Genomic DNA, 12,462 nt, shown 5'->3' with positions numbered 1-12,462 from the left:
TTAGGGCCATTTGCTTCATTTTTAAGTAATTCCTTCAGGGGTATCCAGCATCTTTAGAATATGGAGTACACCTCACCTGTCGTCCTTAGTTTCAGGCTTTTCACTACATTTGGAACCCACTCTAACCATCACTGTCAGAGTCGTGTTCGAGTTTCAAACGTGTTCATTGAGAAATGTCTATCGTGGTGGCTCTGACTTTCGAAGGCATTTCCTGAGTCTCTGAACCGCTGACATAGTTCCTCATTAAGTAATCTTTCTCCACCCCCCTCCAGCGGCTGCAGCCAAATGTTACCACACTGGCTTTTCTTTGGGTCTGTGAAGACCTTGTGTTCCTTTCTCCAGATCAGCAGAAATATGCATCAAGGAAATCGAACCACCGTCTCTGGGTTCCTCCTTCTGGGACTCTCCAACCAGGCTGAGCAGCAGAAGGTCCTCTTTGTGCTTTTCCTGGGTATGTACCTGGTCACTGTGGTTGGGAATGGACTCATCATCCTGGCCATCGGCTTGGATTCTAACCTTCACACTCCCATGTATTTCTTCCTTGCCAATCTGTCCTTGGCTGATATTTCCTCCGTATCCACCTCAGTCCCCAAGATGCTGATGAATATTCAGACCAAGACTCAATCCATCTCCTATGAGAACTGCATCACGCAAATGTACTTTTCTATTGTGTTTGTCGTTATTGACAATTTCCTCTTGGGCGTCATGGCCTATGACCGCTTTGTGGCTATCTGCCACCCTCTGAACTACATGACCATCATGCAACCCAGGCTCTGCGTTTCACTTGCGGTCATTCCATGGGTCCTCAGTAATGCTGTTGCCCTAATACACACTCTTCTGTTCCTTCCGTTGCTTTTCTGTGACAGCAACACTCTCCCACACTTCTTCTGTGACTTGGCTCCTCTGCTCAAGCTGTCCTGCTCAGACACAAGGATCAATGAACTCGTATTATTTATCGTGGGCTTATCGGTTGTCACCTTCCCCTTTGCCCTCATCCTCTTCTCCTACATCTGCATTGTCAGGGCTGTCCTGAGAATCTCATCCACAGAGGGAAAGTGGAAAGCCTTCTCCACCTGTGGCTCTCATCTGACAGTTGTATTGCTCTTCTATGGGACCATTGTAGGGGTTTACTTCTTCCCCTCAACCACTCACCCTGATGGTGGAGATAAGATTGGTGCAGTGCTATTCACTGTGGTGACGCCCATGATGAACCCCTTCATCTATAGCCTGAGGAACAAGGACATGAAAGGTGCCCTAAGAAAGCTCCTCAGTAGGAAAATCTTCCTCCCTTTGATGCCGTGGGCATCTGATATATCCCCATAACCAGATGGATGATTCTGCCCAGAGTTTATGGCATAGATGTGATGGTTCAGTTTTAGATCCGCCTCCGAGGGGCCGGGGCTTTCCCACAAAGCTCTGGTCTTGGAAACGAGGCCCTAACCCCGTTGGTAAGTCACAAGGAAAGCGCATTATTCTGATTCTCATCTATGTTCCTGCAAACTTGGGCACAAATCATTTATAACTTAGACAATAACAAGTGCATGTAGTACCTTTTACAGCTTTGGAGACAGTTATTTTATTTATTTATTTGTTTGTTTGTTTGTTTGTTTGTTTATTTATTTGAAGACAGTTATTACTAATTCCTTTATTCAATCTTGATTTCTCTAGGTCAGCTTTTCTCAAAGTCTGTTTTGCCAAAACTACTATTCAGTGAGATGTTCACAGAAGGGTCCCACATCCAAATAATGTGAGGCAACTCTGAGCTGCATGAAGTAAATGTCTTCACTAGACAACTTCTTAGAGCCTTTGGTATAGCATAAATCTCCAAGAAGGCAGTATGGTATGCAGCATTTCTCAAACGTATTCAATCATATATGAGCTTATTCGGTCGGATATAACCTGACTCATCACCAAGTAGTTCGTGGGACTAGTGTGCAAAACATAATTGGAGAAATGCATTCAATGACAAATCAGAGAGCATTTCTATAAAAGACATCAGTTCTAGTCCTGACTCTGCCCCAAAGTAGTTATGAGACTTATGGCATGTCAATTCACTTTCTTGAGTCTACTTTCTCGTCTATAAAACAAGGTTATTAGTTCTAGTTGGTGAGAGCCACAGGTGGAGAAGGCTTTCCACTTTCCCTCTGTGGGTGAGATTCTCAGGACAGCCCTGACAATGAAGATGTAGGAGAAGAGGATGAGGGCAAAGGGGAAGGTGACAACTGATAAGCCCAAGATCAATAATATGAGTTCATTGATCCTTGTGTCTGAGCAAGACAGTTTGAGGTGACTTCTCTCCTCAACCAGCTGCAATGGTCTTGGGTTCAGCTTGGCAATAAAGCTCACAAAATACACCAAGAATCAAGCTTTAAGAAAACTTTAAGGATACGGGACAGCCACAAAACACACACACGATGGCATCATACAGGCCTCATTTAAAAAAATTTTTTAACATTTATTAATTTTTGAGAGAGAGAGAGAGCACGAGTGAGGGAGGAGGGTAGAGGTCTCATTTAGAAGGCACACCTTCTAAAATATCCCAGTCATTCCATACTTGGAATGTGCATGGTCATGAGAGAGAGCACTCGTTGGGTGTGGACGACCTCAGTTCAGGAAGGCTTCAGCTCTGGGGTTCCTTAGCCATTACGCCTTGCTTCTTGATGATCCCCGTAGAGATATGTGACTAGCACCCCTTTTCAGGTACAGCTGCATCTATGCAAATATAAGCTGCTCATCAATTACAAATTCCTCCATAACCAATTTTAACAGTTAAAAGTGACCAAGAAGCTTCAGAGCCACTTTGGCAGGGCTGTCTTGCATCTTGGATCCAGGATCCACCTAGAAAATTCTGGAATTCATTGCAAGAGGGATTAGACCAAGGGTCAAACCTCGGACTTCCTTGAGGCTGAGAAAGGCCTCAAGGCCAGGTTTTACTGCTTTTCTCCCAAATCCCACCTGTATCTACTAACCAAGACTCAGTGAAGGAATCAGGCACTCGTAGCCTGGAAACACCCCTCAGGTGACCCTTGTGCTAAAGAATCACTGAACCCCATAAACTCTGAGTTCCACTCCAGCTCTGGGATTTTTGCAAACCTGGGTGCCCACTGGTTGATGGAAATGTCTTTCAGACATCTACCTTAAGTAGCTCCCCAGAAGAACATGTTCTTTTTCTGTGTCCAAATCCTTTTTAAAAAATATTTGCAGCTCTGGAGCAAACTTTTATTCGCTATTTAATCTGATTCCTCTAACAACTGCACTGTAGCGTGAAGAGATTTGGTTCTAAATCCTGGCTTTTCAGGAAGTTGAGATTCACCTGCGTGATCCATAGAAATTATTTAAGCATTGAAACTTGCTTTCTTCGTCTGTCAAACTGGAGTAATCATCTGAACATCCCAAAGCTGTTTGTGAGTAAATGGACATGTATGCGAGACAACAACCATAGATCCTCGTATATCGTAGACACTATTAAAAAAATTCCTTGTTTTGGGAACTGTCCCAGGCTCCCAACCTCAATCTACCTTCCCGGCCAAACGAAGTTTATTCAGTGCCCAATCTAAGACTTCTCTTCTTCTCTAAACTCATAAAAGCCCAACCTCCATAAGAGGAGATACATAATCAGCCACCCGCCTTTCTCTCTAGTGTCTCTCAAACTTTTATGCTTCATTTGATTTTTGCATTATAAATTTAAAATCCACTTGCTTTTATATGACTTACCAAACTGGCCTCCAAGTCCTTGTTCCTCAAATACCTCAAAGTCCACCCTGTTCCACCCACAACTCCAACATGAACCATAGAACCCTGCTTTCACTATTCCACCAGGACAAGTAGAGAGTCCTAGATTTATAATCAAGAGACTTGGGCTCTGCAATGAACTCACTTGTGACAAACCATGTTACCAACCTCAGTTTCTTTTTCTGTAACATAACAATTGGTCTGATATACACAAAGAAGGTTTTACGACAGCATTATCATTATGCCCATTTATGTACAACGGCATGTGCACAAAGAGATGCCTAGGAAGAGAGTCAGCAAAATATTGAGAGTGGTTGTCTCAGATCACGTTTTCCAAAAACAGCCAGCCACGACAATATTTCCATCTCACACACTCTTGAAGAAGTTTGCCACTTCTTCAAGAGATGGAGTCGGTGTCCCTCTCCTTGAACCTGGAGGGCTTTAGGGCTGCTCTGATTAATAGAGTGCCCCACAAGTGGTGCTGCACGATTTCCAAGACTCTTAGAAAAGCCGGTACGGCCTCCACCTGGCACTTTCTCCAGATGTGTACCCCTGGAGCCCTGAATTTCCCTGTAAGAAGTCCCTCTGCTCTGAAGCCACCATGCCGGAGAGTCCATGTGGCGAGGCCACAGAGAATCAGAGGCAGATGCCCAAAGAGCTCCAGCTTTTCCAGCCTTCGAATCTCAGAGTCTGCAGAAAGTGAGTGAGTGAACATTCAGCTGATCTAGTGTCAGCTCGGGCTGTCGGCACATGAGACCCCAAGTGAAAACTGCCCATTGTGTCCTGTCAACTCCTAGAACTGTGAAAGACAACAATAAAATGACGGTCCTTGTTTTAAGTCCCTATATTTTGGGGTGGTTTGTTATACAACACTCTGTAACCAAAATAGTGATTTTGTTTCATAAAATGGAGGGATTTATATAATACTCTCTTATTGCTTTATCATTTTGCAGTGACTATTGCTTTAGGAAGAAAGATACTTTTTTATTTTAAGTAAGATAAAATGTCTTGTCCTATTACACCACCATGCTTAACCAGGTTCCAGAATCTGCTGTTCCAGAATGTTCTGTTAAACATCGATTGGGCAGATCTGTGATTTTATCTCTTTATTCTGGTTTCATCCAGCCTATATGTGATTTGGTTTGAATTGGTGGTCATCCATGTGGGCCAGTCCTCCATTACCTCCAGCTCGGACGCTCCCCAGGAGCCTGGATCCTTTCTAAGGTGCTTCATCCTCAGTGAGTAATGGGGGAAGCTGATTTGGCTAGGGATGGACTTGGATGCAAGTTGGGAGTTTACCCAACGAAGTGAATTAGGATTTAGTTTAAGACACAAAAGACAATCGATTCAGGAAATAGAGAACCGCAAACTTTTATAAAAACCTTGACAGGTTTTCATGGAGGAGAGGCATACATCTGGACCCAGATGCTTGAATTCCCTTAAAGGATCCTTGTACCTGTCATTTCAACAAACATCTATGGCAAGCCATCAATAAGCCATCAATTTACCAGGCTCTGACTCTGACCCTGGGACTAAAGGGATGAATAAATCACAGCCCATGCCTTCGGCGACCTCGCAGACCAAAGAGAGAAATTGACACGAAAATAATATTAAGAGATTTGTAAGACCGGATAAGAAAAGACAATATTTAGTCAGTAACTGATGTCGTTAGATTTAGAATACATGAAGATTTTGTGCAAAGCACTGTCAAGTGAATGTTATGCTATTTTAGTGCTTTTGTGTTAGCCATACCTGAGGAAAACCAACTTGTGGCCTGATGAATAAATTAGCAGAATTCCCTATCACCTAAGTGTGAGTAACACAAATGCAAGGGAAATGCCTAGAAAAACAAACTGGAAAAAAACATTCATACATTGGGTGAACATGGCTTGTAAAACCCAATGCAAATCATGCCAGCAAAGGTGCATTATTTTATTTACTAAACAAATATATATTTTTAAATACCTAGTGAGAGCAAAAAGAAAATGAGATAGCACCGTTGCTTGTCTGGCTTTTCCTTCATAGAGAGGGAGACAGACCATGAAGGTGTGAATAAATAAATGATGGCTGTAATATGAGCTAGCAAGAAGGCCTGGGATAAAAAGTGCACTAAGAGCAGAGAATAGACAACGACCCAGCATGGGATGGTTATTTGGGATGGAGAGGTGCAGGAGTTGGGGAAAGCCTTTCTTGGGTATTTGAGTAGAGAACTGAATAAAATAAGAGAGTGAGCCATGAGAAGTTCTGAGTAAACACATTCTAAGAAAAGGGGAGAGCAAGTGGAAGGATCTTGCTGCAAGAGCAGGGTGGTGCCCTCACAGAACAGGGTGGACGAGGGAGAAGGAGATGAGAAGTAAATATAGTCATGGTGGTAGTTTGGGACGCAACCTGGCTAAATCTGTCCAGCCATGGTGAAGACTTTGAATTTTATTTAAATACTCTAAGGAAGCGGTGCCTGGGTGACTCAGTCAGCTGAGCATCCAGCTCTTGATTTTGGATCAGGTCATGATTCCAGGGTTGTGGGATCGAGCCCCACATCGGCTCCGCACCGGGCTCGGAGACTGCTTGGGATTCTCTCTCCCTCTCTTTCTGCCCCTTTCCCCCACTCACCCTCTCTGTCTGTCTCGAATTAAAAAAAAAAAAAATAAGTATAAATAAATACTCTAAGTAAGAACTAAATCCTTGGAACTGGATGAAATTACCTAAGGGGTAACTACAGAAAGAGAGAAAGACCTATGACCAAACCCTGTGTGGACTCTAACATTTAGAAATAAGGACCCAGCAAAGAAGTCAGAGGAGCAAGAACCAGGGAGGTAGGAAACCGGAATAAAGTAGTGTCAGGACTCCTGAGGAAGAGAGTGAAAATTCTTCCAGGAGAAAAGAGGGATCGACTGTTTCAAATACCACAGGAGGCCAGCTGTCAGCCCTTTGATCTTCCCTTGTGATCTGCTCAACCCAGGCAGACATCATCCCCAGCGACCTCTTCACCGGTCCCGTGTCCTCAGAGTTCAGCCCACATGGAAACTGTCTCCTGCAGAACATGTTTCCCAGAAGATGAAAACATCTCAAATTTCTTCTTTGCTCCCATTTTCCTTCCGTTGCTTATGCTACTCTCTATTCTCCTTTTAATAGAGGTATTTAGATGACTCAGAACTACAGCCGCCTTTTAAAACTGGCATCTGGCTTTAGGCAATACCATCTATGATCTTCTTAACCAAGCAAGAATACTGAGGAGCGTCTTCTACTTTTTTTGATAATACAAGCAATACTTTACTGTAATCGAGAACAGTTTATCCGAAAAATACAAGAATTATCTAACAGTCCAAAAGCAATCAATGTAATCCACCATATTAATAAGCACAAAATAAAACTATATGATCATCCTAGTGGATACAGAAAAATCTTCTCACAAAATCCAAAATCCATTCCTGATTAAAAAAAAAAACAAACAAAAAACAAAACAAAACAAAAAAAACTCTTAGGGCACCTGGGTGGCTCAGTTGGTTGAGCATCTGACTTTGGCTCAGGTCACGATCTCTCGGTTCGGAATTTCGAGCTCCACATCGGGCTTGCTGCTGTCAGTCTGTCAGCACAGAGCCTGCTTCTCTCCACCCCTCCCTGGCTTGCGCCCCCTCAAAAGTAAATAAACATTTTTAAAAATTTTTTAACTTAAAAATTAAAAAAAAACCAAACAACCTCTCAACAAACTAGGAATCAAAGGGAACTCCTATAAGCTAATAAAGGGCATCTATGAAAAACCCACACAGTGACTGATGAAAGAATAAATTTCTTTTGATCAAGAACAGGACAGGAACGTACACTGTCATTACTTCTATTAAACATTGCATTGGAAAGGAAATAAGGCAGACAGAGAAAGACAAATACTTCATGATCTCACTTGTATGTGGAATCTAAAAAAACAAACTCCTAGAAACAGAGATCATATTTGACAGATGATAATAGATAGATAATGGATAGATCGATGATACATGGATGGATAGATAGATAATAGTTATGTAGATAGATTATAGATACATAGATACTTAGATAATAGATGGATAGATAGGTAGATAGATAGATTAAATAGATATAGATGATAGAACAAAACAATTAAATATATATCGAATGCTATTAAATGGTAAGAAATAACAATGATCGGTGTTTGGAAAGGAACCTTGAATTCTTAGGCAATCGCTGAAATTGAACAGGAAAACACGAAGGCAAGGTTGGTGACTGCCTAGAGGCACCGTACTGAGGAACTGCCTATTGGAGGAAGCAACTAAAACCCAGACGCTTCTGAAATGATTTGCATCTGAGACTTGGGGCCTGGGAAGGAGACAGGGGGAAATACACAGGGGGGGTGGCATTTGTGAGCAGACGTTTTCGAGTGAGAGAGGCTTGGGATCAGGTGCTCCCTGTTCTGCAACTTTCTTGCTGCAGAACTTGGACAAGTCATATCACCTCTGTGGGTCTAATATCTTCCTTTTGCAAAATGAGGTCAACCAGAATTACTTTCCATTCAAGTTGCTGGCACTAAAGTAAATCATTCGTGTAAAGCCTTTAGCCTGGTGCCTCGAATTAATTTAAGTGTGTATTTAAGTGTATATTACTTCAAGAGTTAAGTTAAAAAATTTTTAGTGAACTCCACGTCTGTAGGTGTCTGGACCCAAGGCTAATGTCAGCCCAGAAGACACTGTTCCAGATAGTTCTAAAATGAAAAGGCCCACCGATCAGCTATGGGTCTTTCTGCCCACTGGTGCTCATTGGGCTGCAGACCCTGGCACAATCACCATAATCAAATTAATTAACATTTATAGAACTTCACCCAGCACCTTCTGTTTCTCCACATGTACCGAGTTGTCGTGAGAATAAATGTGATACACACAAAACCTGGCTGAGGGTAAATGCTCAATAAGTTTTATTTCACAGTTGAGAAAGCAGACTGACAAACCCTAACTAATCTGAAGCCATACAGCTAAGAAGTGACCGCCTGGACGCTTTGATGCCAAATCCGGAGCTCCTTCTACGACACGCTTGCCTCTGTTCCTGCCACAGAAGCTGATCTGTCAGGGGAACATTTGCCCGGCAGTTAATATTGGAAAAACGGGCCCCAATATGCACTCTGTGCAGTTGCTTTACCCCACCCTGCAAAATGTAAGTGACTTGTGCAAAAAAAAAAAAAAAAAAAAAAAAACAAAACAAAACAAAAAAACAACAAAAAAAAAACGAACAAAGACTGATAAGTCTTTGGATTTTCCAAAGATATTTACTCCACTCATCAAGTGTGTGTTGTGCCTGGAATGTACAGAATTCAACAGATGCTAGCAAATAAGACAGACATGGTCCCTGCTCTTTTTTGCCCTGGATCCTCGAAAATCTAGTCCTATAAAGTAGGTCAACCCACTTGGCAGATACAAAAAACAAGCAAACAAACAAAAAAAAAAACTGAGGACGAGGAAGTTGGAACCGAAAGGTAGACACTGGAACCAGAGATGAATGTGTTTATTCGACAAATACTTGTTGGGTGTTTTTTATTTGCTAGGTGCTTGGCGAGGCACTGACTGCACAGAAGTGGATTTCACAGATAAAAACGCCTCCTCTCGTGTAGTTTACCTTTTAGTTTGTGAGAATTAGACAATATCACATATGTAGCACATCGTGCATCGGATGGTGACAAGTATGACATAGAATAATAAATCTGAAAGTGGAGGTGGGAAGTTCGGGTGCAATTCGAAGTAGGGTTGTCTGGGAAAGTCTCCCCCAGTTGGTGGAAGTTGAGGATAGACAGAAAGGACAGAGAAACGAAGGAATGACGTACTTGGCAAGAGTCCCTCTAGGGCCTTCCACGAGACTTTGACCTGCTCAGGGCTTTCACAACTGCCTCCTTTACCTCCTTATTCCTCAGGCTATAGATGAAGGGGTTCAGCATGGGGGTCACCACTGTGTAGAGCACTGACACCGCTCGGTCCTCCTCCGAGGACTGGCCCGAGTTGCCTCGGAGGTACATGAAGATGAGAGTGCCGAAGAAGAGTGACACGGCCGTGAGGTGGGAGGCACACGTGGAGAAGGTCTTGGCCCGGCCTCCCGCGGAGGGGATCCTCATGATGGCCACGATGATAAACACGTAGGACACCAAGATCACCAATACACAAAGAGGCATGACAAAAATGGCAAACACAATAATGACCACCTCCTGGGTGTAGCTGTCCCCACAGGTCAGCTTTAACAGGGGAGGGAGATCACAGAAAATAAAGTCGATCTCATTGGTTCCACAGAAGGAGAGGGTGAAGGCTGTGACCGTCCGAACAAAGGCACTGGAGAAACCAGCCGCATAAGCTGCAGCCAGTAAGCCCCAGCGGGCCTTCTCGGTCATGACGGTGACATAAAGCAGGGGCCGACACACGGCCACGTAGCGGTCATAAGCCATGATTGCCAGGAGGTAGCAGTCGATGGAAGCAAAGAAGGTGAAAAGGAAGAACTGAGCAGCACAGCGTGTGTAGGACAGAACTGCCCCGCGCTCCAGCAGCATGGCCAGCATCTGGGGGACCGTGACGGACGAGTAGCAGATGTCCACGAAGGAAAGGTGGCCAAGGAAGAAGTACATCGGGGTGTGAAGCCGGCCATCCACACGGATCAGGATGACCATTCCCGTGTTCCCCAGCAGAGTGAGGAGATAGAAACTCAAAAACACCAGGAAGAGAGGGAGCCCCCACTCGGGATGCTCTGGGAACGCAGTGAGGAAGAACTCGGTCACTACAGTGTCATTCCTCCCAGCCATCCATCCGGCGGTTTACCTGCGAGGATGGACAAGAGCCAGGTGAGGGGACCCTGAAGACACGCGCAAGTCATTTCCAGCAAGAAGGCTTTAAATTGGGTGTCTGGCGGGAGGCACTGGACTTGAACAAACCTTGCAGTTTAAGTGGAAATGGACAAATACAGAGCTCACTAGAAGAGAAAACTGATGAACGCCTCTCTTACACTAAGAAGGGACAGCAAGTGCTTATCTGACTTCCAAGTCAGCCCTTGTATTTGCAACTCTGTCTCCAATTAGCTGTTTGATCTTATACAAGGCACTTAACCTCTCTGAACCTCAATTTCCTCCTCTGCCAGAAGGGGATCATAATATCTGCCCTACTTAAGAGATAAAGTTAATGCATAGATTAAAACAGATGCAAAAGTGTACAGGAAAGCTAAAAGCACTCGACGTATATATAGTAGCTATTTAAAATCGTAAATGAATGTTTTAAGGAAGGAAAATTTATATTCTATTGAACAAAGGAGCATGAAAAAAAAAAAGCACATTAGCAATCAGCAATGGACTCTGACTGTAGGAAGGAAGATTTCTATTCTCAGTCTAAAAGCAGGCATGTTTAACAAATAGCTGTTACCCTAATTAGGGTTGGCTGCCTGGCTTATTAAGGGGTTTTCATTTGTTGCTTTTTGTAAGTACTAGCAATAACCTTGGAATCAAAACAACAAACATAAGCTCTTTTCAGCACCTAACAAAACTCCATAAGCATTGTTTGGTTGTTCACACAGTCCTGGAAAACGCAGTAGTTTGCTCATAGACAAGCATCCAAATTAGAAAGCAGAAATACTTCTGCAGTCTGGTATCTAAGCGCTGTTGGTGGGATCTCAGCTAAGGGATTTGGAATCTTTAGGGTTCTAAAGCAGGGCTGTAAAGGAGGACTTCGATCCTGTTTCATTCCCTGATGCACCAGCAGCCAGGCCAATACTGAGCTGATCCATTAGGGAAAATAACAAAGAACAGAAATTAGATCTGGCAGCCATGGGAGCTGCCAATGCAGAAGAGACCTGTGTTCTGATTCATCCACACAAGATGCATGACCCTAAGCAAGTCATTTTTCCCCTCTGGACTTCAATTACCCTGTCTTCGTTCCCTTTCACTAAACAACAATACAGCATGAGTCCATAATCATAGCAACTCAGGGGTGGTGAGGTGGCTTCCAGACCTCTATGTCTGCTCTCACTTCATGGAGCCCCTCTCTTTCTTCTCACCTTTGACAAAACAATAAATCCCTGACTCTGGAGCTTCCTGGGACTGTCTTCAAACTCGGACGGCATAGCAGGGTTAGGGCACCAGTCTCTCTCCCTGAGCTTCTGATCCACCAGTAGACCTTGGCTGACAGTGCTCCCTATATTCACTGTCCCAGCATCATGCCTGAATTGGTCCCCAAGGGGAGTCTCCAGGGAGGGGCAATTTATCTTCATGTGACTTCTAACGAGGTGTCTAATATCTTTGAGGATTTCTCTGTGATTTCAAACTCCAAAAGCCCCATCTCCTGTCCTGCCATCACTCAGCAGCATCTGACAAGGCTCGTTCCTGGTCTTGCCTCATTTCTGCCTTGTACCAAAAGGAATGTACTTTTTTGAAGTTTTCCTGTATCTCTATTGGGAATTTTGTCAAGGGCTTTGCCTACTGCCACTCTAGGCAGCTCTGACCGTTTTTGGAAGCACAAGCCTTTGTTCCCCGATGCCAAGACATGCTGAAATCGGCGATTCTGAAATTTCGCCATTTGGCAGAAAGAGAATTGTGCAAATGGCGAGTCACGAGGTGTATGTGAGTCGTGAACAGACTTCTACCAGGCAAACCGAACAAATTCTTAGTGGTGATCGATCTCTCCTCCAGAGTGCTGGTTCTCAAACTGGTTCTCCTGGTGCATAAGAATGGCCCAGGGAATTTATTTAAAACATGAATACTATCATCCT

General features: G+C 43.7%; 2 protein-coding genes across 2 annotated transcripts; one reads left to right on the top strand and one right to left on the bottom strand.

Annotated features, from left to right (window-relative positions):
- Window positions 1-354: 354 nt before the first annotated feature.
- LOC102949440 (olfactory receptor 1S1-like) lies at window positions 355-1,323 on the top strand. Its single transcript, XM_007092666.1, has one exon. The coding sequence runs from the start codon at window positions 355-357 to the stop codon at window positions 1,321-1,323; it is 969 nt and encodes a 322-aa protein (XP_007092728.1).
- Window positions 1,324-9,485: 8,162 nt separating this feature from the next.
- Window positions 9,486-10,510, bottom strand: LOC102949151 (olfactory receptor 9Q2-like). Its single transcript, XM_007092665.2, has one exon. The coding sequence runs from the start codon at window positions 10,508-10,510 to the stop codon at window positions 9,566-9,568; it is 945 nt and encodes a 314-aa protein (XP_007092727.1). The 3' UTR covers window positions 9,486-9,565.
- Window positions 10,511-12,462: the final 1,952 nt, after the last annotated feature.

Source organism: Panthera tigris, chromosome D1 (genome assembly GCF_018350195.1).
Source record: "Panthera tigris isolate Pti1 chromosome D1, P.tigris_Pti1_mat1.1, whole genome shotgun sequence".
In the NCBI taxonomy this organism is placed as follows: Eukaryota; Metazoa; Chordata; class Mammalia; order Carnivora; family Felidae; genus Panthera; species Panthera tigris.
Note: the sequence above shows the minus strand (reverse complement) of the source record. Positions and strands in the feature narration are given on the sequence as shown.